This window comes from Somniosus microcephalus, chromosome 11 (assembly GCF_052327205.1).
Source record: "Somniosus microcephalus isolate GS21.2 chromosome 11, FLI_Smic_1.0, whole genome shotgun sequence".
Lineage (NCBI taxonomy): Eukaryota > Metazoa > Chordata > Chondrichthyes > Squaliformes > Somniosidae > Somniosus > Somniosus microcephalus.
The window spans coordinates 32892685-32916778 of NC_140997.1; the positions used below are offsets into that span (position 1 = coordinate 32892685).

The 24094-nt window shown below is 46.6% G+C and overlaps 1 protein-coding gene across 8 annotated transcripts in view; it reads left to right on the plus strand.

Annotated features, from left to right (window-relative positions):
- The window catches only part of LOC147110459 (E3 ubiquitin-protein ligase MGRN1-like), a 152806-nt gene that overhangs the window by 22728 nt on the left and 105984 nt on the right, over window positions 1-24094 (plus strand). For all 8 annotated transcript variants that reach the window (XM_086000452.1, XM_086000449.1, XM_086000450.1 and 5 more), the window contains exon 2: window positions 20227-20345. In XM_086000452.1, coding sequence (XP_085856578.1) covers window positions 20253-20345 — 93 coding nt within the window. In that variant the 5' untranslated portion in view covers window positions 20227-20252. The remainder of the gene's footprint in view (window positions 1-20226; window positions 20346-24094) is intronic.

Genomic DNA, 24094 nt, shown 5'->3' on the forward strand with positions numbered 1-24094 from the left:
CCTTCCTTCCCCCTCCCCCCTCCTCCTTCCTCTCTCCTTCCCCTCTCCCCCCCTCTCCTTCCTTCCTTCCTTCCCCCTCCCCCTCTCCTTCCTTCCTTCCTTCCCCCTCTCCCTCCTTCCTTCCTTCCCCTCCTCCCTCTCCTTCCTTCCTTCCCTTCCTCCCCTCCCCCTCTCCTTCCTTCCTTCCTTCCCCCTCCCCCCTCTCCTTCCTTCCTTCCTTCCCCCTCCCCCTCTCCTTCCTTCCTTCCTTCCCCTCCCTCCCCCTCTCCTTCCTTCCCTCCTCCCCCTCTCCCTCTCCTTCCTATCCTTCCTTCCTTCCCCCTCCCCCTCTCCTTCCTTCCTTCCTTCCCCCTCCCCCTCTCCTTCCTTCCTTCCTTCCCCCTCCCCCTCTCCTTCTCCCTTCCCCCTCCCCCCTCCTCCTCTCCTTCCCCCTCCCCCCTCCCCTCTCCTTCCTTCCCCCTCCCCCTCTCCTTCCTTCCCCCCTCCCCCTCTCCTTCCTTCCCCCTCCCCCTCTCCTTCCTTCCTCCTCCCCCTCTCTCCTTCCTTCCTTCCCCCTCCCCCCTCTCCTTCCTTCCTTCCTTCCCCCTCTCCTTCCTTCCTTCCCCCTCCCCCTCTCCTTCCTTCCCCCTCCCCCTCTCCTTCCTTCCCCCTCCCCCTCTCCTTCCTTCCCCCTCCCCCTCTTCCTTCCTTCCCCCCTTCCTTCCCCCTCCCCCTCTCCTTCCTTCCCCCTCCCCCTCTCTCCTTCCTTCCCCCTCCCCCTCTCCTTCCTTCCCCCTCCCCCTCTCCTTCCTTCCCCCTCCCCCTCTCCTTCCTTCCCCCCTCCCCCCTCTCCTTCCTTCCCCCTCCCCCTCTCCTTCCTTCCCCCTCCCCCTCTCCTTCCTTCCTTCCTTCCCCCTCCCCCTCTCCTTCCTTCCTTCCTTCCCCCTCCCCCTCTCCTTCCTTCCTTCCTTCCCCCCTCCCCCTCTCCTTCCTTCCTTCCTTCCCCCTCTCCTTCCTTCCTTCCTTCCCCCTCTCCTTCCTTCCTTCCTTCCTTCCCCCTCCCCTCTCCTTCCTTCCTTCCTTCCCCCTCCCCCTCTCCTTCCTTCCTTCCTTCCCCCTCCCCCTCTCCTTCCTTCCTTCCTTCCCCCTCCCCCTCTCCTTCCTTCCCCCTCCCCCTCTCCTTCCTTCCCCCCTCCCCCTCTCCTTCCTTCCTTCCTTCCCCCTCCCCCTCTCCTTCCTTCCTTCCTTCCCCCTCCCCCTCTCCTTCCTTCCTTCCTTCCCCCTCCCCCTCTCCTTCCTTCCTTCCCCCTCCCCCTCTCCTTCCTTCCTTCCTTCCCCCTCCCCCTCTCCTTCCTTCCTTCCTTCCCCCTCCCCCTCTCCTTCCTTCCTTCCTTCCCCCCCCCCCTCTCCTTCCTTCCCCCTCCCCCTCTCCTTCCTTCCCCCTCTCCTTCCTTCCCCCCTCCCCCTCTCCTTCCTTCCCCCTCCCCCTCTCCTTCCTTCCCCCCTCCCCCTCTCCTTCCTTCCCCCTCCCCCTCTCCTTCCTTCCCCCTCCCCCCTCTCCTTCCTTCCCCCCTCCCCCTCTCCTTCCTTCCCCCTCCCCCTCTCCTTCCTTCCCCCTCCCCCTCTCCTTCCTTCCCCCTCCCCCTCTCCTTCCTTCCCCCTCCCCCTCTCCTTCCTTCCCCCTCCCCCTCTCCTTCCTTCCCCCTCCCCCTCTCCTTCCTTCCCCCTCCCCCTCTCCTTCCTTCCCCCCTCCCCCTCTCCTTCCTTCCCCCTCCCCCTCTCCTTCCTTCCCCCTCCCCCTCTCCTTCCTTCCTTCCCCCTCCCCCTCTCCTTCCTTCCTTCCCCCTCCCCCTCTCCTTCCTTCCTTCCCCCTCCCCCTCTCCTTCCTTCCTTCCTCCTCCCCCTCTCCTTCCTTCCTTCCTCCTCCCCCTCTCCTTCCTTCCTTCCTCCTCCCCCTCTCCTTCCTTCCTTCCCCCCTCCCCCTCTCCTTCCTTCCTTCCTCTCCCCCTCCCCCTCTCCTTCCTTCCTTCCTTCCCCCCTCCCCCTCTCCTTCCTTCCTTCCTTCCCCCTCCCCCTCTCTCTTCCTTCCTTCCTTCCCCCTCCCCCTCTCCTTCCTTCCTTCCTTCCCCCTCCCCCTCTCCTTCCTTCCTTCCTTCCTTCCCCCCTCCCCCTCTCCTTCCTTCCTTCCCCCTCCCCCCTCTCCTTCCTTCCTTCCTTCCCCCTCCCCCTCTCCTTCCTTCCTTCCTTCCCCCTCCCCCTCTCCTTCCTTCCTTCCTTCCCCCTCCCCCTCTCCTTCCTTCCTTCCTTCCCCCTCCCCCTCTCTTCCTTCCTTCCTTCCTTCCTTCCCCCTCCCCCCTCTCCTTCCTTCCTTCCTTCCTTCCCCCTCCCCCTCTCCTTCCTTCCTTCCCCCTCCCCCTCTCCTTCCTTCCTTCCTTCCTTCCCCCTCCCCCTCTCCTTCCTTCCTTCCTTCCCCCCTCCCCCTCTCCTTCCTTCCTTCCTTCCCCCTCCCCCTCTCCTTCCTTCCTTCCCCCTCCCCCCTCTCCTTCCTTCCTTCCCCCTCCCCCTCTCCTTCCTTCCTTCCCCCTCCCCCTCTCCTTCCTTCCTTCCCCCCTCCCCCTCTCCTTCCTTCCTTCCCCCTCCCCTCTCCTTCCTTCCTTCCCCCCTCCCCCTCTCCTTCCTTCCTTCCCCCTCCCCCTCTCCTTCCTTCCTTCCCCCTCCCCCTCTCCTTCCTTCCTTCCCCCTCCCCCCCTCTCCTTCCTTCCTTCCCCCTCCCCCTCTCCTTCCTTCCTTCCCCCTCCCCCTCTCCTTCCTTCCTTCCCCCTCCCCCTCTCTCCTTCCTTCCTTCCCCCTCCCCCCTCTCCTTCCTTCCTTCCCCCTCCCCCTCTCCTTCCTTCCTTCCCCCTCCTCCCCTCTCTCCTTCCTTCCCCCTCCCCTCTCCTTCCTTCCCCCCTCCCCTCTCCTTCCTTCCCCCTCTCCTTCCTTCCTTCCCCCTCTCCTTCCTTCCTTCCCCCCTCTCCTTCCTTCCTTCCCCCTCTCCTTCCTTCCTTCCCCCCTCTCCTTCCTTCCTTCCCCCTCTCCTTCCTTCCTTCCCCCCTCTCCTTCCTTCCTTCCCCCTCTCCTTCCTTCCTTCCCCCTCTCCTTCCTTCCTTCCCCCTCTCCTTCCTTCCTTCCCCCCTCTCCTTCCTTCCTTCCTTCCCCCTCCCCCCTCTCCTTCCTTCCTTCCTTCCCCCTCCCCCTCTCCTTCCTTCCTTCCTTCCTTCCCCCTCCCCCTCTCCTTCCTTCCTTCCCCCTCTTCCTTCCTTCCTTCCCCCTCTCCTTCCTTCCTTCCCCCTCTCCTTCCTTCCTTCCCCCTCTCCTTCCTTCCTTCCCCCTCCCCCTCCCCCCTCATTAATGTCAATGATAACATTGCAAAATTATAATTCTGCTTGCTACCATCCAAATTCACTTAGAAGGAAAACTGTAAAACCTGGAGTATATGGCTACTGGCGATCCCCAGTAACAAAAAACGAAGTTGAAGAACCAACTCCTGGGTGCTTAGCAAGAGTTCTTCAATCCCAACAGTTTTACAAACATGGCAGAGGGTTCTTCAGTTCCCTCGGCAACGCCGGGTACTCCAGCGAGTATTAAAATAAAGGGGCTTAAGGTAATATATGTACTAATATGTCAAAAATAACATTTTAACAAACCATTCTGTGATTTGGTCTGTATAATTGCAGTGGCCAGTTTTTATTATAGGAGTATCCTATAAAATTCCTCCATGCCCCCCACCCCCTTATCTCTGTAACCTGCTCCAGCCCTACAACCCTCTAAGGTCTCTACACTCCGCCAATTCTGGCCTCTTGCTCATGCCCGATTTTCATCGCTCCATCATTGGTGACAGCTGCCTAGGCCCTACGCTCTGGAATTCCCTCCCTAAACCTCTCTACCTCTCCTCCTTCAAAACACTCCTTTAAAACCTACCTCTTTGACCAAACTTTTAGTCATCTGCCCTAATATCTCCTTTTCTGTGCCAAATTTTGTTTGATAACGCTCCTGTGAAACATCTTGGGATGTTTTGCTACGTTAAAGGCACTCTATAAATGCAAGTTGTTGTTGTTGAGTATATAATCCTATGTTTCCTGAGCCACACTGAGTCCTATTCGGTATTGATGTCATCTGGTATTTATTGAGTGTTTTGGCTGGTGGCTCTCGGAAAATTGCATGCTACAAAATTAAACATTGGCATTGCCTACTAACCATTACCTAGTTAGACATTGATGTTTGCATCTGCTGAGGGTCGGAACAGTGGTGTCTGCTGTCTGCAACCATTTTACAAAAGCCTTGCAACATTTAGCTTGTGTCAGACAGAAGAAAATAGCTTGAGGTTGCTCTGCCATAACCTCAAATGCTGTCAGATGAAAAGTTTTAAGCCATCAGAAATCCATTGGTGTAATCATTTAAGAGTCACTGTTTTAAAAGATAATATGGTTATTATTGCAACTCTGGATATTGTGAGTTGGTCATTTTTCAGTCTGATCAATTCTGAATGGTACTTTGAGGCTATTCTAAATGGTGACAGACTGAAATCTCACCAGGTGCAAAATGGAAAGAATTCCCCCCTCTTCAAATATATCTACAGTCAGCACGATATAGGTCAAAAACAGGATGAGATCCTAAAAGCTGAATATAGGGAGTTAGGAGGTAAATTAAAAAAATAGGACCTCAAAGGTAGTAATCTCAGGATTGCTACTAGTGCCATGTGCTAGTCAGACAAGAAATAGAAGGATATTTCAGATGAATACGTGGCTAGAGGAATGGTGCAAGGGGGAGGGATTCAAATTCCTGGGACATTGGAACCGGTTCTGGGGGAGGTGGGACCAGTTCAAACTGGATGGTTTGCACCTGGGCAGGACCGGGACCGATGTCCTAGGGGGAGTGCTTGCTAGTGCTGTTGGGGAGGGTTTAAACTAAAATGGCAGGTGGTTGGGAACCTGTGTAGGGAGACAAAGGAAAGGGAAGCAAGGATAGAAGCAAAAGACAGGAAGGAGAAAAGCAAAAGTGGCAGTCAGAGAAATCAAGGGCGTAAATCAAACATGGCCACAGTAAATAATCATTCTAAAAGGTCTGAGTGTTTTAAAAAAAAAAAAAAACAAGCCTGAAGGCTTTGTGCCTTAATGCGAGGAGCATTCATAATAAGGTGGATGAATTAGCTGCGCAAATAGGTGTAAATGGATATGATATAATTGGAATTACGGAGACATGGCTCCAGGGTGACCAAGGCTGGGAATTCAACATCCAAGGGTATTCAATATTCAGGAAAGACAGGCAAAAAGGAAAAGTAGGTGGGGTAGCATTGCTGGTTAAAGAGGAGATTAACACAATAGTAAGGAAAGATATTAGCTCTGATGATGTGGAATCTGTATGGGTAGAGCTGAGAAATACCAAGAGGCAGAAAACATTAGTGGGAGTTGTATACAGACCCCCAAACAGTAATGCTGAGGTTGGGGATGGCATTAAATGGGAAATTAGAGACGCGTGCAATAAGGGCACAGCAGTTATCATGGGTGACTTTAATCTACATATAGATTGAGCTAACCAAATTAGTAACAATATTGTGGAGGAGGAATTCCTAGAGTCTAGACAGGATGATTTCCTGGACCAATATGTCGAAGAACCAACTAGAGATCAGGCCATCTTAGACTGGGTATTATGTAATGAGAAAGGATTAATTAGCAATCTTGTTGTGCGAGGCCCCTTGGGGAGGAGCGATCATAATATGTAGAATTCTTCATTAAGATGGAGAGTGAATTAGTTGACTCAGAGACTAGGGTCCTGAATTTAAATAAAGGAAACTACGATGGTCTGAGTCGCGAGTTGGCTAGGCTGGATTGGGCAACATTACTTAAAGGGTTGACGGTGGATAGGCAATGGCAAACATTTAAAGATCGCATGGATGAACTACAGAATTTGTTCATCCTTGACGGGATTGAAGGCCGATAAATCTCCAGAGCCTGATAATCTACATCCTAGGGTACTTAAGGCAGTGGCCCTAGAAATAGTAGATGCATTGCTGGTCACCTTCCAAAATTCTATAGACTCTGAAACAGTTCCCATGGATTGGAGGGTAGCTAATGTAACCCCACTATTTTAAAAAAAGGTGGTAGAGAGAAAACGGAATTATAGACCAGCAAGCCTGACATCGGTAGTGGGGAAAATGCTAGAGTCCATTATAAAAGATGTAATAGCAGAGCACTTGGAAAACAGTGACAGGATCGGACAAAGTCAACACGGATTTACAAAAAGTAAATCATGCTTGACTAATCTACTGGAATTTTTTTGAGGATGTAACCGGTAGAATAGATAAGGGAGAACCAGTGGATGTGGTGTATTTGGACTTTCAGAAGGCTTTCGATAAGGTCCCGCATAAGAGATTGGCGTGCAAAGTTAAAGCACATAGGATTGGGGGTAAGGTACTGACTTGGATAGAGAACTGGTTGGCAGACAGGAAGCAAAGAATTGGAATAAACGGGTCTTTTTTCCGCGTGGCAGGCAGTGACCAGTTAGGTACCGCAGGGATCGGTTCTAGGACCCCAGCTATTCACAATATCTATTAATGATCTAGACAAGGGAACTAGATGTAATATCTCCAAGTTTGCAGACGACACAAAGCTGGGTGGGCGTGTGTGCTGTGAAGAGGATTCAGAGAAACTCCGGTATGATTTGGACAGGTTGGGTGATTGGGCAGATGCAGTATAATGTGGATAAATGCGAGGCTATCCACTTTGGTGGCAAAAACAGGAAGACAGATTATTATCTGAATGGCAATAGATTGGGAAAAGGGGAAGTGCAACGAGACCTGGGTGTCCTTGTGCACCAGTCACTGAAGGTAAGCATGCAGGTGCAGCAGGCGGTTAAGAAGGCAAATGGTATGTTGGCCTTCATAACGAGAGGATTCGAGTACAGAAACACTGATGTCTTGCTGCAGTTGTACAGAGTCTTGGTGAGACCACACCTTGAGTATTGTGTGCAGTTTTGGTCGCCTTCGCAGATCATCACAGAAACCCCACAGTGCAGATAGAGGCCATTTCGGCCCATCGAGCCTGCACCGACACATATCCCACCCGATCCCCGTAACCCCTACACCAACACATGTCCCACCCTATCCCTGTAACCCCACGTATTTAATCCCCCTAACACTAAGGGTCAATTTATCATAGCCAATCAACCTAACCCGCACATCTTTGGACTGTGGGAGGAAACCGGAGCACCCGGAGAAAACCCACGCAAGCACGGGGAGAATGTGCAAACTCCACACAGACAGTCGCCTTATCTGAGGAAAGATGTTCTTGCCATGGAGGGAGTGCAGCGAAGATTCACCAGACTGATACCTGGGATGGCAGGAATGACGTATGAGGAGAGATTGGGTCGATTAGGCTTATATTCGCTAGAGTTTAGAAGAATGAGAGGGGATCTCCTTGAAACTTATAAAATTCTAACAGGACTAGACAGACTAGATGCAGGAAGGATGTTCCCGATGGCGCAGGAGTCCAGAACCAGGGGTCACAGTCTAAGGATAAGGGGTAAGCCATTTAGGATGGAGATGAGGAGTAATTTCTTCACCCAGAGAGAGTGGCGAACCTGTGGAATTCTCTACCACAGAAGGCAGTTGAGGCCAATTCATTAAATATATTCAAGAAGGAGTTAGATATATTTTTTAAGGCTAATGGGATCAAGGGATATGGGGAGAAAGCAGGGACAGGGTACTGAATTTGGATGATCAGCCATGATCTCATTAAATGGTGGAACAGGCTCGAGGGGCCGAATGGCCTACTCCTGCTCCGATCTTCTATGTTTCTATATTATACAGAATAACCGACATTTTGGGAGTGAACAAGGTGTTTAATTGGTGGCATGAGTTCAAAGCAGCGTTAACAGCCTTTAGCTGAAATTATAGCTTTTCCTCCCCTTTCCTTCTGAATGGGGTGATTCTTGTTTGGAAACAGTATATTGGGTGCTGGAAGTCCACAGAATTTCAACCAAGTTCTTCTTCTTGCAGTCTTTAGACTTTTAAAACTTAAGCCTTGCTTGCCTAATCACTGCTTCTTGACTTGCCTTGTATTTTTTTTTAAACCTTAATTGTGTCCTGTACTATGGGACTTCGCTCTTCACCTTGGTTTTTCAATTAAAACATGGGGGGTGGGGTGGATTGTGACCAGGCTTGTTATCTGACTCGCACAAGTGCACTTTCTAGCAAGAGTCACTGGGTAACAATCAGGAGTGAGAACTCTGATGTTGTGTTTCTCCATTCCATTGTAAGGATGCTGAGGCCAATCGTAGCATCCCAACCATGGCCTTAGCTGAGACCAGCAAACACGAGGGTTTATGGATCAGTACCACAGGAGGCAGCATATTAACCTGTGCGCCATGAAGGGAACTCTGAGATTACAGTTTTAATATCACCAAGGTTTTTAATTTTAAGCTGTGAACTGTGGTTTTATTGGGTTTGGGGTGGGGCTGAATTATGGACCGATGCAGTATTGCTAATACATTCCCAGTTGCTGTGAATTGTGGCAATATGCAGATATAATCTTTTGTATTTTTCTTTTATGAAAAGCTGGGAAGATACTGATACAAAAGAAATTCAGTACATTTCACGCAGTCTTAGATAAGCAGCATAAAATGGTAAGTGTAGTTGGAACATGTATGCTCCAGTTCGGTTTAACTGAAGACAGACTAGTGTTATTGAGAGACAGTGGGGTTTAGTGATGAGATTACATATATAGGATTTTATAGAATGTCCAGCACAGAAACAGGCCATTCGGCCCAACGCATTTGAAGGCATAGCCACCAATGAAGGGGCGAAGAGAGGGGCGTTGCACAAGAGGCAGAGGAGCTGAATGATCTGGAAGGAAGTTGTAGGCCTGCAGTAGGTTACAGAGATGGGGTGAGACGAGGCCATGAAGAAAATTAAAGATGAGGATTTTAAATGTGAGGCACTGGGGGACCGGGAGCCAATGTAGGCCAGTGAGGACAGGAGTGATGGGTGAGTGGGTCTTGGTGCAGGATAGGATACGGATAGCAGAGTTTTGGATAAGCTGAAGTTTAGATTGTGGAAGATGGGAGTCCAGTCAGGAGAGCTTCAGAATGGTTGTCTGGAGGTGACGGGCACGCATGAGAGTTTCAGTTACAGATGGGCTGTGGCTGTGGTCGTGGCACAGGTGGACGATGTTCTGGAGGTGAAGGTGGATGGTCCTTGTGATGAAGAGGATATGGGGCCGGAAACTCAGCTCGGGATTGAATTGGGCGCTGAGGTTGCCAACTGTCTGATTCAGCCTGAGCCATGGCTGAGGAACAGGATGAAATCTGTGCTGAAGGTATAGAGTTTGTGGTGAGGGCTGAAGGTGATGGCTTTGACCATCTTAATATTGAGTTGGAGGAATTTGCGACTCATGCAAGCCTGGATGTTGTGACGAGCAGTCAGGCAGCACCGAGGCAGTGCAAGGTTTGAGAGGTGATGGAGAGGTAGAGCTGGGTGTTGTATGTGTATGTGTGGAAGCTGACCGCACGTCTTCAGACGATGACATTAAGGGGTAACCTGTAGATGCGGAAGAGGCCAAGGATAGATCCTTGGGGAATCTGGAGATAATGGTGCCAGTGCAGTAAGATTTTTTTCTTGCTACAATTGTATAGGGCTCTGGTGAGACCACACTTTGAGTACTGTGCACAATTTTGGTCTCATTATTTTAAGGAAGGATATACTTGCCTTTAGAGGAGGTGCAACGAGGGTTCACTAGATTGATCCCTGGGATGAGAGGGTTGTCCTATGAGGAGAGATTGAGTAGAATGGGCCTATACCCTCGAGTTTAGAAGAATGAGAGGTGATCTCATTGAAACATACAAGATTCTGAGGGGGATTGACAGGGTGGATGCTGAGAGGTTGTTTCCCTGGTTGGAGAGTCTAGAACTAGGGAGCATAATCTCAGGATAAGGGGTCGGCCATTTAAGACTGAGATGAGTAATTTTTTCACTCAGAGGGTCGTGAATCTTTGAAATTATCTGCCCCAAAGTGCTGTGGATGCTCAGTCATTGAGTATATTCGAGGCTGAGATAGATTGATTTTTGGACTCCAGAGGAATTATGGGATATGGAGATAGGACGGGAAAGTGGAGTTGAGGTCGAAGATCAGCCATAATCTTATTGAATGGCAGAGCATGCTCGAGGGGCCGTATGGCCGCCTCCTGCCCCTGTTCTTATGCAAGCCGTTGCTGGTTGATGCTCTTTGGCTGTGAATGGATTAGTAAGCATGGAACTGAGCAAGGGCAGTTGCATTGACAATGGAGGAGAAGCATTGGAAGAGGATGGTGTGGTCGATCATGTCAAAGGCTGCAAAGAGGACGAGGAGGGAAAATACACCATAGTAACTGTCACGAGGATGTAATTTATGACTTTGGGGCTGTTTCAGTACAGAAACCTGATTGGAGAGGTTCAAACAAAAGATATGCAGCTGCTATAGCCATTACAAAATATGAATTTGAAAATACAAAATTCAAAGTTTTATTTGTCGCAAGTGATGGGATGTATTTGCTAAATCATTAACCCATGCAATATAAAGGTGTCCAATTTTCTAGCAGTTTCCTCAAAGTTATGCTTTACCTTACTTTGATGTTTTTCACATAAAAAACCCCCCAACTTATGAATAATTTAGTTGTTCCTCAAATGGTTCCTCTGGCAGTCTTAGTCCTCAGTCATTTTCAGTTGATGCCCAGGAGCAGAGGAGGGGCAGGCTTACAAACAGCAAATACTGGCACACCCTGAATACCTGGTCTCGCTGTCAATCATAAAAGAATTTTGGGTGATGTATAGGCCTAGATAATATAGGCTCTGCGAGCATCGGGCCATCAGACTGAGCCGATAGTCATCTGATGACCCTCTATGTGCACACTCTCTCCTCCACTCCAGCCTGGGGCACGGAGTCCAGTTGTAGTATCCCTACTGCCAGCTTGACTGAGATCAACGAAATCAAAAATAAAAACAGAAAATGCTGGATCTCCTCTGCAGGTCAAGCAGCATCAACCAGCTTACTTACAGGGCGTTGAATCTGACACCTTCCTGGCTTGTACTGCTGAGCTGCCTCCTGGATAAGCACACTGCCAGTTGGGGGGTGCTGTAAGTATTTCAAGCAATTCGAAAAGTACCCTTTGCAGTTTCTTTTAAATGTCAATTTGTTTAATTTTACATCACAATCTCAAGCACTTGAGGTGTAATGAGTGGTTGAATTGTTTCCAGTTCCACAACATAAGGAATTTTAATAGGCTGAAGTTTAATTATTACCCTGGAATTTTTCATTAACACCTTATGAAAATCACCATTGACGTACACAAGCTAGTGTAGAGGAAAAGGAGAGGGGTTTGACTCCTATTTGGAAATTTTATTTCACTTTTTGCCCTATTGATCTGAAACGGAGATCTCAACATTTACTGGGTGTAACTTGATGCAAGCTGTAAAGCTTTTAACAATTGAAGTTGGGGGATTGTGTGTCAACTGGAATGGAGAAACATATTGAAGGTAAGAAATTTGCTCATTGTATTTTGGGGCCAGAATTCGCTTCTACAGCACTTTCGGGGCTGAAACAGTAGGTAGGGCTTGTCAGCCAAATCACCACCTGTTTCTTCCCATTGGAACCAGTTAAGACTCTAATTTAATTGGGTTTTATTTCCTCCCCCTTTCTCTTCCCCCCTGCCCCCCCCCCCCCCCCCAACCATCCATGAAATCAAAGGGGTTTGCTATAAAATATTTTCAGTTCAGTGACATTTGCATGTCTGGTACTTTCCATCTCATTATGTCTGACTGCTTTTTGAATGATTTCACAACCTTTTCAGTTAGCAGTCTTTGTTAGCTAACTGTTGCCTTAAAATATTCAAAATTTGACGTATTGAATGAATTGTGAACTTCAAAATACATTTCAGAAGGATGAATCCAATTTGCTCTATCCAGCATCTGATAAATATTGGAAGACTATCATAATGCATTAAGAGAAACTTCAGGTTACATTAAGCAGACCATTTTAGCACAAAAAAACAAGTTGGACCTGGTACAGTAATGTGCACATTTATATATTAACTGTCACAAGCCGGGTTCCCCCAAAGATCAGTGGGTAAATGTACCACAGGCTGCAGCACTGGGCCATATAGACAAGTAAGATCCCACGCTCGCAGCTATGCGGGTGCAGAATGTCTATTGACATCACTGTCAGCCAAGGAGTTGGAGACGGGGTCAGGGCTTAGCCATGACTTACAGCAAGCAGAGTTTATTTACTCATGATCAGCAAAGCAAACAAAGTCTATTTAAAAAGAGTCTCTACAAACTACAGCAAACAGAATTCATGCATGACCAAAACTGCAGCAACGTCTCCTGTTAAAATCATGGTGATTTCTCCAGCAAAATGTAGTGAGTGGAGGATTATTGCCTACAAATTATATGTGTAAAATCAATCCATCGCTCACAGCCCGGCGTGAATGACGGGGGAATTATCCAATCATCTCCATTCTAGTCTGGAATAGTGGCGTCACTTGATGCAGCCATAAGAGTGAGGCCAGGAGAAAAATAAAAGCAGCCAGGGTTTCCACTGACCACTGTTCACTCACCACTGCTGGAAACTACACATCATGGACACTGAATGAGGATAGGAAGAAGCTGGAATGTGAATAACTTGGCAAAACTTTCTGTCTATTAAGAATTAAATCTTCGGGTAGAACTTTTGGTGCCCACACACCAGCACAAGCCAGTGCCTTCAGGAGGAGATAAAGTTGGAAAAGGAAAATAACTCAATTGTAAGATAAAGTTGATAGTAAGAAAGGGAAGGGTATTTAGTAGCGTGTTTTAAAGGTTTGATGCCAGGGTTGTTGCTGAATGCAAAAACTGTTGATAAACTTGAACGAATGCAAAACTCTGCTGCCAGCATCCTAACTCTCACCAAGTCCCGTTCACCCATCGCCCCTGTGCTCACTGCCCCGTGTCCTAACTCTCACCAAGTCCTGTTCACCCATCACCCCCTGTGCTCACTGCCCCGTGTCCTAACTCTCACCAAGTCCCGTTCACCCATCACCCCCTGTGCTCACTGCCCCGTGTCCTAACTCTCACCAAGTCCCGTTCCCCCATCACCCCCTGTGCTCACTGCCCCGTGTCCTAACTCTCACCAAGTCCCGTTCACCCATCACCCCCTGTGCTCACTGCCCCGTGTCCTAACTCTCACCAAATCCCGTTCACCCATCACCCCCTGTGCTCACTGCCCCGTGTCCTAACTCTCACCAAGTCCCGTTCACCCATCACCCCTGTGCTCACTGCCCCGTGTCCTAACTCTCACCAAGTCCCGTTCCCCCATCACCCCCTGTGCTCACTGCCCCGTGTCCTAACTCTCACCAAGTCCCGTTCACCCATCACCCCCTGTGCTCACTGCCCCGTGTCCTAACTCTCACCAAGTCCCGTTCCCCCATCACCCCCTGTGCTCACTGCCCCGTGTCCTAACTCTCACCAAGTCCCGTTCACCCATCACCCCCTGTGCTCACTGCCCCGTGTCCTAACTCTCACCAAGTCCCGTTCACCCATCACCCCTGTGCTCACTAACTTAGAATGGGTCTGGCCTTATTTTAAAATTCTCAATTCTTGATTTCAAATCCCTCCATGGCCTCGCCCCTCCCTGTCTCAGAATCCTCCTCCAGCTCTCCAAGATCTCTGCACCTCTTGTGGATCCCTGTTTTTAATCATTCCACCATTGGCAGCTATGCCTTCAGCTGCCTAGAACCGAAGCTCTGGAATTCCCTCTCTGCCCCTCTTTCCTCCTTTTAAGACGCTCCTTAAAACCTACCTCCACCTGTCATAATGTCTCCTTATTGGCTCAGTGTCAAATTTTGTTTGCTGACGCTCCTGTGAAGTGTCTTGGGACATTTTATATTATGTTAAAGGCGCTATATAAATGCCAGTTCTTGTTGTAAATGTAAGCAACCAACTTCTATGGTCAAATGGGATTGAATGGAAGATTCACTGCAGTCTCTTCAATAATGTAACATCTACACAGCAGAATGTTTGAATATTTTACTGCTACCATGTTGACTATAGAACTGGGATCCTTGTATTGATGTGTGGGCTTCCTGTTCTCTTTGGTGACTACAGTTTTGTGTTAAGTGTAACAGAAGACACTGATCTGACATGCACAAAATCAACTTGCACCATTCTACTTCTTGTTACATTTGCTAGTCTTACTTCTGTTGATATATAGCAGCTTGCGTATTAGCACATCTCGGGCCTTGTTTAATATAGTATTGTATTCCCCACAAAAACATTTAACAATTTATTAAGTGACTGAAGCAGAATGAAAATGCCTTCTTTCAATGATGGTATCGTGTTCTTTTGAATACTATGTTGAGCTGATTGATTGCAGCTTGGAACAGACCTTCGATTAAAGGACACATGGAAATAGTGAATTGGATTTGAAATACGAATGGCATTTACAAAAGAGATTATGATTGTTTACTGGCAATTTTTCAAGTTCTCAACAGCTCGTTCATTGAATTACAAATACAGAAAAGATCTGGCAGAGCATGTTGCATGCGGAATAAACGAAGCACCATAAAAATTCATTTGTTTTCAATGTGGTAAATTTGGAAATTGTCAAACTGGTGTTTTAACCATTTAAGTACTGAAGATTCTTTCTGGGTTTCAGAATACTGCACATCGGATTAATGCTGCCTGGTATCGAGTAGAGTTATGAAAATGTTTGTGAACAGACATTTGTAGCTCCTATTTAGGTCAGCAGCTTTGAAACTTGTGTGTGGATGATCCCTGCTAATATTGACAGTCCCCAAACTTTCGAAAGATGGAGTTGGCCACCCAAAAGAAAACCGTGCTATCAATGCAATGTTTTAAAATTGGTATACAGCAAAAGAAATAATGTGCAGGTAAGGGCTAAAATACAGAAACTTGATCTTGGATTCCCTGATGGTCCTTGGACCCTAGTTTGAAAACGTCTGATGTGGGTGTGCGGATTGTTGATTTTGTAGTCCTGACTTCCTGGATTTATTTCCTTGAATTTATTATACAGCAGTACTTGGCTAAAATCTTAAAATGCATATTTCAAATAAGTTTATTGCAGTAATCTGGTCATGGTCTCTCACTCTATTCAAGCACACTAAGACTAATATATAATTGATCTTTGCATTAATCAAACTGAACTGGTCATTTGTTTTCCATCGACTTTAGTATTTTAATGAAGTTTTTACAAAGTTTTTTACAAAGTATCTGTAACGTATTGTAGATAATGGTGATTAAGCAGGCAGGGACCAGTCTTATTAGACTTGCACTGGCGGTGGAGATATGTGGCATGGTGGTGGTATGCTTCTCTTCCACATGCCATGGATATTCCCCCAAGCCAGCATAGCTCATTGCCATGACAAGTGGAAAACCTTCGATTAAAAGCTGCTGGCATTTTAGGTGACATTTTTGAGGAGTTTTGCTACAATCTGCGAAAATGTGGCAGCTGTTGTTTGTGTTGGCAGATGTTTTCAAATCTGTGCAGTAATGTGTAAAATGTTTACAATCAATTCCCAGCTTTATTATATATTACGTAACTGCCTGTTATTTCAGTTACACGAATGTTATTTTGTGAATTAAGTAACAGTGGAGAATGATGGTAATTTTGTTTTGAGGCACTTCTCTTTTCCCCCCCCCCTTACTGAGCAAAGTTTGGGGACTGTAGTTTATTTGTATAATCTTCTGTTGCTTTTAGACTACAGCTTTAGCACTGTCGCTTCATTACCTCTTGATGCTGCTGCAGTGACAAAATGCAGTATGAAATGGACATATGCACATCTTTGCTGCCATCTGGCAGAGGTGGTCTAACGTGAGTAACTGCACTCGATATGAAAGAGCAACCAAAGTGAAGCAAGCCCAAAAAGTAGCTGGCTCTGGCCATTGTCCTGCCATCCAATGATTGAAAGGAGCTGACTGTACTGCCAGCTGTTTTAAATTGATTTATTAAAATTCTCATTGGTGGTCAAAGGCTGGTGTATATCACTGTGTGTGCAACTCTGCCTTCCTCCAAATTCACTGCAGTGCAAGTGAGCACTGAAACCGTAGCTTCCTGTTCAAAGCATTTATTATTCATTCCTGATCTGCCCTTCACAGATATTTCATCTCTTTGCTTTTTCTCCTCCTTCCTATCTACAGAGCTCAACAGTACAGGAGAAATTGTATCCTATGGTGCATTCGATCAACATGTTCTGTATAACCTTCAATTCCACCCCCTACCAGAAACTATCAGCTGCTTTCTTATGTATTACACTTTTCAGCCATTTGGTATAAATTTTAACCCCTAGTCTCAAATTTCTTTAGTTCCTAGAAGTTTTTCATGGGAAAACTCTGCAAAAATGATAGATTATTTAACTCAAATCAGTCCAGTTACAAGACCATTTAGTCGTTATGCAATACTACTACTTTCGTATGGTAGTAGCAAAAATCAAATTAAATACGTAATACTACAGTGATGAGGTGGGCAGAAAACAAATACAGAATCCTCCATCCATTTGCAAGGATTTGTTACAAATGTAGCATTGGTGTGGGGACTTTCCTTTAATAACCTCTTCAGACGGGAAGGAAGAGTAGAACATCTGAGCAGGAGTACTGTCCGCTGATGCCAGTCACTCCATTATAGTAATTTGTGGATCAGATACACGGGGGAGTGTGACAGATCTATGTTCCTTGATTATACATCATGCTTCTACTGCAAATACAAGGCCAGTTATCAAATCTGAATTGACAACAGTACTAGTAAATAAAAATATGAAACCACTTTTATACTTGGCACATACACATGTGTAGTCCAGCTACTGTTTTTAATAGTTTAGATGCAGTATGTATTGAATGTAGAGCTGTGATTGTGCCATTTGATGGTGTCTTAACGAGATAATGCCACAATTTAACAATCTCCAATGCCTCCCAATTTGGTGCATAAAGACTTGCATAGCGACTTTGAACATTTCTCACACATATCAAAACACTTTACACTCAATGAATTATTTTGGAGTACAGTGATGTAGCAGCTGTTCTGCACATGGCAAGATTCCATAAACAACAATAAGATGAAGAACCAGTAAATCTGTTTTTGATACTTGTTGAAGGAGAAGTGTTGGCCAGGACACCGAGAGAACTCCCTGCTCTTCTTTGCATAGTGCCATAAGCTCATTTAATACTGGCTTGAAACAGGCACATGATGCACGTTTAATTTGATGGATGATACTTCCATCAATACAATGCTCAAGTCCTGGAGTTGGGTACGGACTCGCAAGTATTAAGGCTGCTAACGAGCATTTCTATATGGCATATATCAAGAATACATTAAAAAAAAATGCTTTGGATCATCCCTTATCCGGCATCACACGCTCTATGCACCAGTTTCACTGTCTCATTTCTACTTTATCATTTGGTTACAATATTTAAGAAATAGGTTATTGATATAATTTGCAAGCCCAAAGGATCCTAAATATTGTTGATTCCTGTAACTCCAACCTTTTCACACTTGACTAGCGTATTTTCTCAATGTTGAAGTAGTAACGGAAAGGTGACATCTGTAAAATATGACTGCTGGAGGCCTGTGAAATGATCAATTGCAGCAGTAGCAACCAATTATCATACAATATTTTATTCCCTGATTTCCAGCATAGTAATGTCCATTTTGCATAACGCAGTAGGTTGAATCAAATGGCTTTTTAAAATTCCATTGCTGCCAGGTTTAAATAAAATATGTCGCTGCTGAATTAAACTGATTTGTGTAAAAACATTTTTGGAAATGTTCAATGCAGTCAGGATGTACAGGATTTCATGTAGTGGTGTCCACAGTGAGGATACTTTGAGGCCAGCATTCAACCTATGCCCGAAACAGGCGCAAAGCTGGCAGAGTGGCCACGCTACCTGCCCAAAAGCCGACATCGGGAGGCTCAAACCATTTTCAGTTCAGACCTCATTTGACTGCTACCAGCGAGCTTTGGGTATAAAAAGTTCCCTCCCTTCCACCACCCACCCCCCCCCCCCCCCCAAAATCCCCACCCAGTGCAGCTTGCCGGTTGTGGGAGGGTGAGAAATCGGGAACCCCTGCTTCTCCTGGCCCACAGAGATAAAAATTAAAAATGTCAATTCCCACAAATGACGTAGGACCCCAACTTGCATATTTAAGCAGCCTTCTGCCAGAAACGGGTGGTTGTGCTGATTGCCCATTTACTGGGCCATCTCATCAGGCTGGCCTTGGGTGTCAATGGGGCAACCTAGATGCCCTGTTTTCCCCCCAATTTTCAACTGCCACCTGTCCGTTTTGCAGGTGAGAAACGGCAGCTGACAATTGAGAATCGTGACCTCCCCTCTCCCTATTTCATAACCTGGGCTGGCTCAGCTTGACAGCAGCTGGTCCACCTCTGCTTAGCAGAATCGGAGATTCTCTTCTCCCATAATAGGGTTTCTCTCCCTCTTTTGTTGCAGGGTATTTATCACTTTCTCTTCCCACCCCCCACCCAACTACTGTCACTCGCTCTTTCCCACCCATACCCCAATAGTTTCTGTCTGTCTAGAATCTCACTCTTCCTCCCCCCAAACTATGTCCCCAAGCAGGTTATGGACTGGGTTATTGAGGATCCATCGTCATGGTTGCATTTTAGAGTTTTTTTGCTGGAATATTTTGGGTTAGAACATTGTAACGGGGAGAAAGGTTTTGCACAATATATTTGGTAAATGAAAGTCAAAAATAGCTAATGAGAAAGGATAAAAACTGAAACCACAAATGAGGAAGAGAATAAGAATACTTAACTGAAGAAAGGGAAGATAAACAATGACATGATGTAAATGATAGAAATGTTATTATAAAGATCAGCTGATGTCCTGTGGCATTGTACACAGTAAGTCGGTTGACTGTTTTATGACTGGGGCACTATACCATGTAATAGACAAAGGCCCGTATTTTCCGATGCCTACGGGTGGGTATGAGCTGTGTACACACCCGTAGGGACATCGGAAATGCCAGTTTCAGACATGCACAGCGCATGCGCTGAAAACCGGCATTTCCGATCTATCAAGAATGCTCTTGTCAGATCGGACGCCTGCCCTGGAGAAGGGCCTCTGTGGGTGGAGAGTTCTGCTTTCTGCAGAACCTCCGCCCGCTGAAATCACTTAAAAATCTTACGCCTGGTAAAAGCAAGCGTAAGGTCTGCTTTTAACAACATAAGAGTTTTAAAAAGTTTTTAAAAAATTTAAAAAAAAATTTCACTCATTTATAATTTAAAAAAAACTTTAAAAAAGGTATGTTTATTTTTAGCCCCGTAAAAAAGTTTAATTATATTTTCAAAAAATTAAATTTTTGTTTAAAATATTTAATTTAATGTAATTTTAACTCCTTTTTAAAAACGTGATGGTTTAAAAAAAAAAAATGTATTTATTGTTTGTGTCTTTTTTCAGTGATCCCCATTCCTACTTTTGACAGGTCTATCTGTCAAAAGTATGAAGGGGGATTCCCTTCTCCCATAGGCTTGCCTGGCCCACGTGATCCCAGGGACGCTTGCGAACCACATGCGCCCCTGGGATACGTGGGCCTCTGCGCATTGCGACTGTGGAGAGGCCCATGATCAGAAGTGTCCGGACCTCAGGAGCCCTCGGGTAAGTGCGTCGATTTTCTTCTGACAGGAGGCATCCGCACGCAGGAAGCCTCCTATCGGAAATTACGGGCCAATGTATTCTTCTGGTGCTAAGGTGCGGCTTCATTTAAGTTTGTCTGCACTTTTAAGACCTTAACGTCTGATTGCTGCAAGTAAACAGATTGAGGTCAATCTGGTTTAATTGCTGATTGTTGAGGGATTTTTGCACATCAGAGTGCTTTTTGGCTTCACCCCAGAGGAAAAAAATACAAAATTACTTTTTTTTAAATACTTCTCAAACTTCAAAGTGTGGCGTCTGAAATTACACTTCAAGTGTGATGGATGGTCTCAAAAAATGTTATAGATGAATTTAATCCTTGTTTCCATAACAGCCAATCTTGTGGGTTTTGAGAGAGTCTGCCCATTTATACCATAACGTTGTTGTTTAAATACAATTATTTCTGAAATGAAGAAACTGTGTTTAATAATATTAGCAAGTGCATTAATTATATTAAATACTAGCTATCTCCACTTCCATTTCTGATATTAAAAACTGCTTTTACAGTACTGTTTATAACTAGATTACTATTTGATATTCCAGGAAATTACTTTGCAAGCCATTTCTTCATGGGTGGTGAGAAGTTTGATACACCACATCCTGAGGGATACCTGTTTGGTGAGAACATGGACTTGAATTTCTTGGGAAATCGCCCTGTACAGGTATTGTCTATTCAATAACAACCATTAAACTGCTGCAGCAAAATAACAGCGCTAAGCTTGTACTGTACTCACCAGGGAACACTGTTGTTTAAACCCTCTTCTCTATTCCTCTTATCCCACCTCACAAAAATTAAATCCATTCCAGATACAAGTAAATGCAGACTCATAGCCAACCACAAAAACTTGCACTTGTGTGGTGCCTTTATTATAATAAAACATCTTGTGCTCGGAGGCAAATATAAACAAACACCGAGCAGTGATGGGAGGAGGGTTATGGTGATCAAAAGCATAAGTAAAGAGAGGTTTTGAGAAGGCTTTAGAAGAAAGGAGAAAGGTAGCAAGGTGCAGGGTTTTAGGGAGAGTACCTGAATGGTGGGGCCAAGAAAACTGAAAGCTCTGTGACCGAAAGTGGAGCAGAGGGTGATGGAAAAGAAGCCGGAGCCAAAAGAATAGTGGGTACATGCAGGAACATGGAGCTGGAGGAGGTTACAAAGATATGGAGGGGAGAGGCCATGGAAGGACTTATGAATGATGAGAAGGATTTTGAGATTGATGTATTGAAGGATAGCTAATGAAGATCAAACAGGACAGGGTAATATGGAGTTAGTGTCAGCAAAGGATATGGGGCAGAGTTTTGGACACGTTGCAGTTTAAGGATGGACTTCGGGAAGCTAAGAAGAGGAGTCTGCAGGTGACGAAGACATGGATAAGTGTTTGTGGCATTGTGAGTGAGGTAGGGATGAAGACGGATTATGTTGTGGAGATGGTTTTGATGGAGGCTAGAATGTGGGATTGAGTTCTGCTCTGGGTTGAATAGGTTGTCGAGATTGCTTGCTCCTGAAGCAGATGCCGTTGACGGATGGAGTTGCGGAAAGGTGTTGAGTTTTGGCGAGAGTCGAATGGAATGGATTTAATCTTGCGAAAGTTGACAGAAGGAAATTCTTGCCTATCCAGCCGCTAAATGTTATCAGCATATTTGTGAAATCTAGCTCCATGTCTGCAAATGATGTCACCAAAGGACAGCATCCAGACAGAGAAAAAGATCACGGAATGGAGCTTTGGGCCACACCCATGCTGATGATCCGGGGTGGAATGAGACGCTATTATGGAAGATGTGCTGACTTCATTGGAGCAGGCAGGAGTGGAAGCAACCTAATGAGGTACCACAGGAGAGCTGTGAGCCTTTATACTATAAAGTAAAAACAGAAAATGCTGGAAATACTCCGGTCAGGCAGCATCTATGAAGAGAGAAACAGAGTTAACGTTTCAGGTCGATGACCTTTCGTTAGAACTGGAGAAGGTTAGAGATGTAACAGATTTTAAGCAAGTGCAGGGCCGGGGGAAGGGAAGGAAAGAACAAAAGGGAAAGTGTGTGATCGGGTGGAAGGCAGGAGAGATTAAATGAAAAAATATGACTGTACAAAGAAAAAGGAGATGGTAAGGGGACAAGTAAACAAACAAAACATGGGTCTAATAGAGGTGTAAATGGGAATGGCAAAATCAACAGCTGCCATCTGAAAAAATAGGGGCACAGGTTATGGTCTGAAATTGTTGAACTTGATGTTGAGTCCAGAAGGCTGTAAAATGACTAATCGAAAGATGAGGTGCTGTTCCTCGAGCTTACGTTGAGCTTCGTTGGAACAGTGTAAGAAGCCGAGGACGGAGAGGTCAGAGTGGGAGTGGAGCGGAGAATTAAAGTGACAGGTGACCGGAAGCTCAGGGTCACGCTTACAGGCTGAACGGAGGGTTTCCGCAAAGCGGTCCCCCAGTCTGCGTTTGGTCTCCCCAATGTAGAGGAGGCCACACCGTGAGCAGTGAATACAGTATACTAAATTGCAAGAAGTACAAGTAAATCGCTGTTTCACCTGGAAAGAGTGTTTGGGGCCCTGGACAGTGGGAAGGGAGGAGGTAAAAGGGCAGGTGTTGCATCTCCTGCGCTTGCACAGGAAGGTGTTGTGGGAAGGGAGGGGGTGTTGGGGGTGATTGAGGAGTGGACCAGTGTGTTGTGGAGGGAGTGTTCCCTTCGGAATGCTGAAAGGGGAGGGGAAGATGTATTTGGTGGTGGGATCACGCTGGAGGTGGCAGAAATGGTGGAGTATGATCCTTTTGAATGTGGAGGCTGGCGGAGTGAAATGTGAGGACAAGGGGAACCCTATCGTGGTTCTGGGAGGGAGGGGAAGGGGTGAGAGCAGGAGTGCGGGAAATAGAACGGACACGATTGAGGGCCGTGTCAACCATGGTAGAGGGGAATCCTCGGTTGAGGAAAAAGGAAGACATATCGGAGGCACTAGTATGGAAGGTGGCATCGTCCGAACAGATGTGACGGAGATGAAGACACTTGGAGAATGGAATAGAGTTCTTGCAGGAAGTGGGGTGGGAGGAAATGTAGTCCAAGCAGCTGTGGGAGTCGGTGGGCTTATAGTGGATGTTTGTCAATAGCCTACCACCAGAAATGGAGACAAAGAAGTCGAGGAAGCGAAGGGAAGAGTCAGTACCAGATGGACCATGTCGACGTGAGGGAAAGGTGGAAATTGGAAACAAAGTGAATGAAATTTTCTAGTTCAGGGCGAGAGGAGGAAACTGCATTGATACAGTCATCAATGTACCAGAAAAAGAGGTGAGGGAGGGGACCTGAGTAGGACTAGAACAAAGAGTGTTCTGCATAGCCCACGAAAAGGCAGGCATAGCTAGGACCCATGTGGGTTCCCATAGCAACACCTTTAATTTGGAGGAAGTGAGTGGAGTCAAAGGAGAAGTTGTTCAATGTGAGAACAAGTTCAGCCAGGCAGAGGAGGGTGGTGGTGGATGGGGACTGGTTGAGCCTCACTCTAAGGAAGAAGCAGAACGCCCTCAGACCATCTTGGTGGGGAATGGAAGTGTAGAGAGATTGGACGTTTATGGTGAAAAGGAGACGGTTGGGCCCAAGAAACTGGAAACTGTTAAAGTGACGGAGGGTGTCGGAAGGGTCGCGGATGTAGGTGGGAAGAGACTGGACAAGGGGAGAAAAAATTGAGTTGACAGGAAGAAATCAGTTCCATGGGGCAAGAACAGGCTGAAACAATGGGTCTACCAGGGCAGTCCTGTTTGTGGATCTTGGGAAGGAGGTAGAAGTGGGCTGTGCGGGGTTGGGGTACTGAGGTTGGCGACCGTGGAGGGAAGATCTCCAGAGGAGATGAGGTCCGTAGAGGCCAGTTCGCCGAACCATAGCAGCACCGCCCTTGTCAGCAGGTTTAATGACAATGTTAGGGTTGGATCTAAGAGAACGGAGTGCTGCAAGTTCAGAGGGAGGTATGCTGGAGTGAGTGAGGGGAGCAGAGAAATTGAGACGGCCGATGTCATGCCAGCAGTTCGCAATGAAAAGATCTAGAGCGGGTAAGAGTCCAGGTAGAACGCGAATTCTGAAAACTGGAGAAAGCATCCGCTATGTGCTGGGAAGACTTCTGGCCAAACAAGTGGGCACGGAGACGAAGGCGACAGAATAAGAGCTCAGCGTCGTGCCGAGCTCGAAATTCATTGAGGAAGGGGCGTAAGGGGATAAAGCTCAGGCCTTTGCTGAGGACTGATTGTTCAGGGTCAGAGAGGGGAAGGTCAAAGGTGAGCCTTTATGTTGAGACAGGTGAGCGGCAGCAAATGAAAAGTGGCAGTGCCTGACAAAGAGCATGTAACTAGGTGAATAGGTACAATTTTAAAAATTGTTCCAGTTTGAACCCTGTAACTTTTCCAGTGATTGGGGAAGCTTTGTACAGATG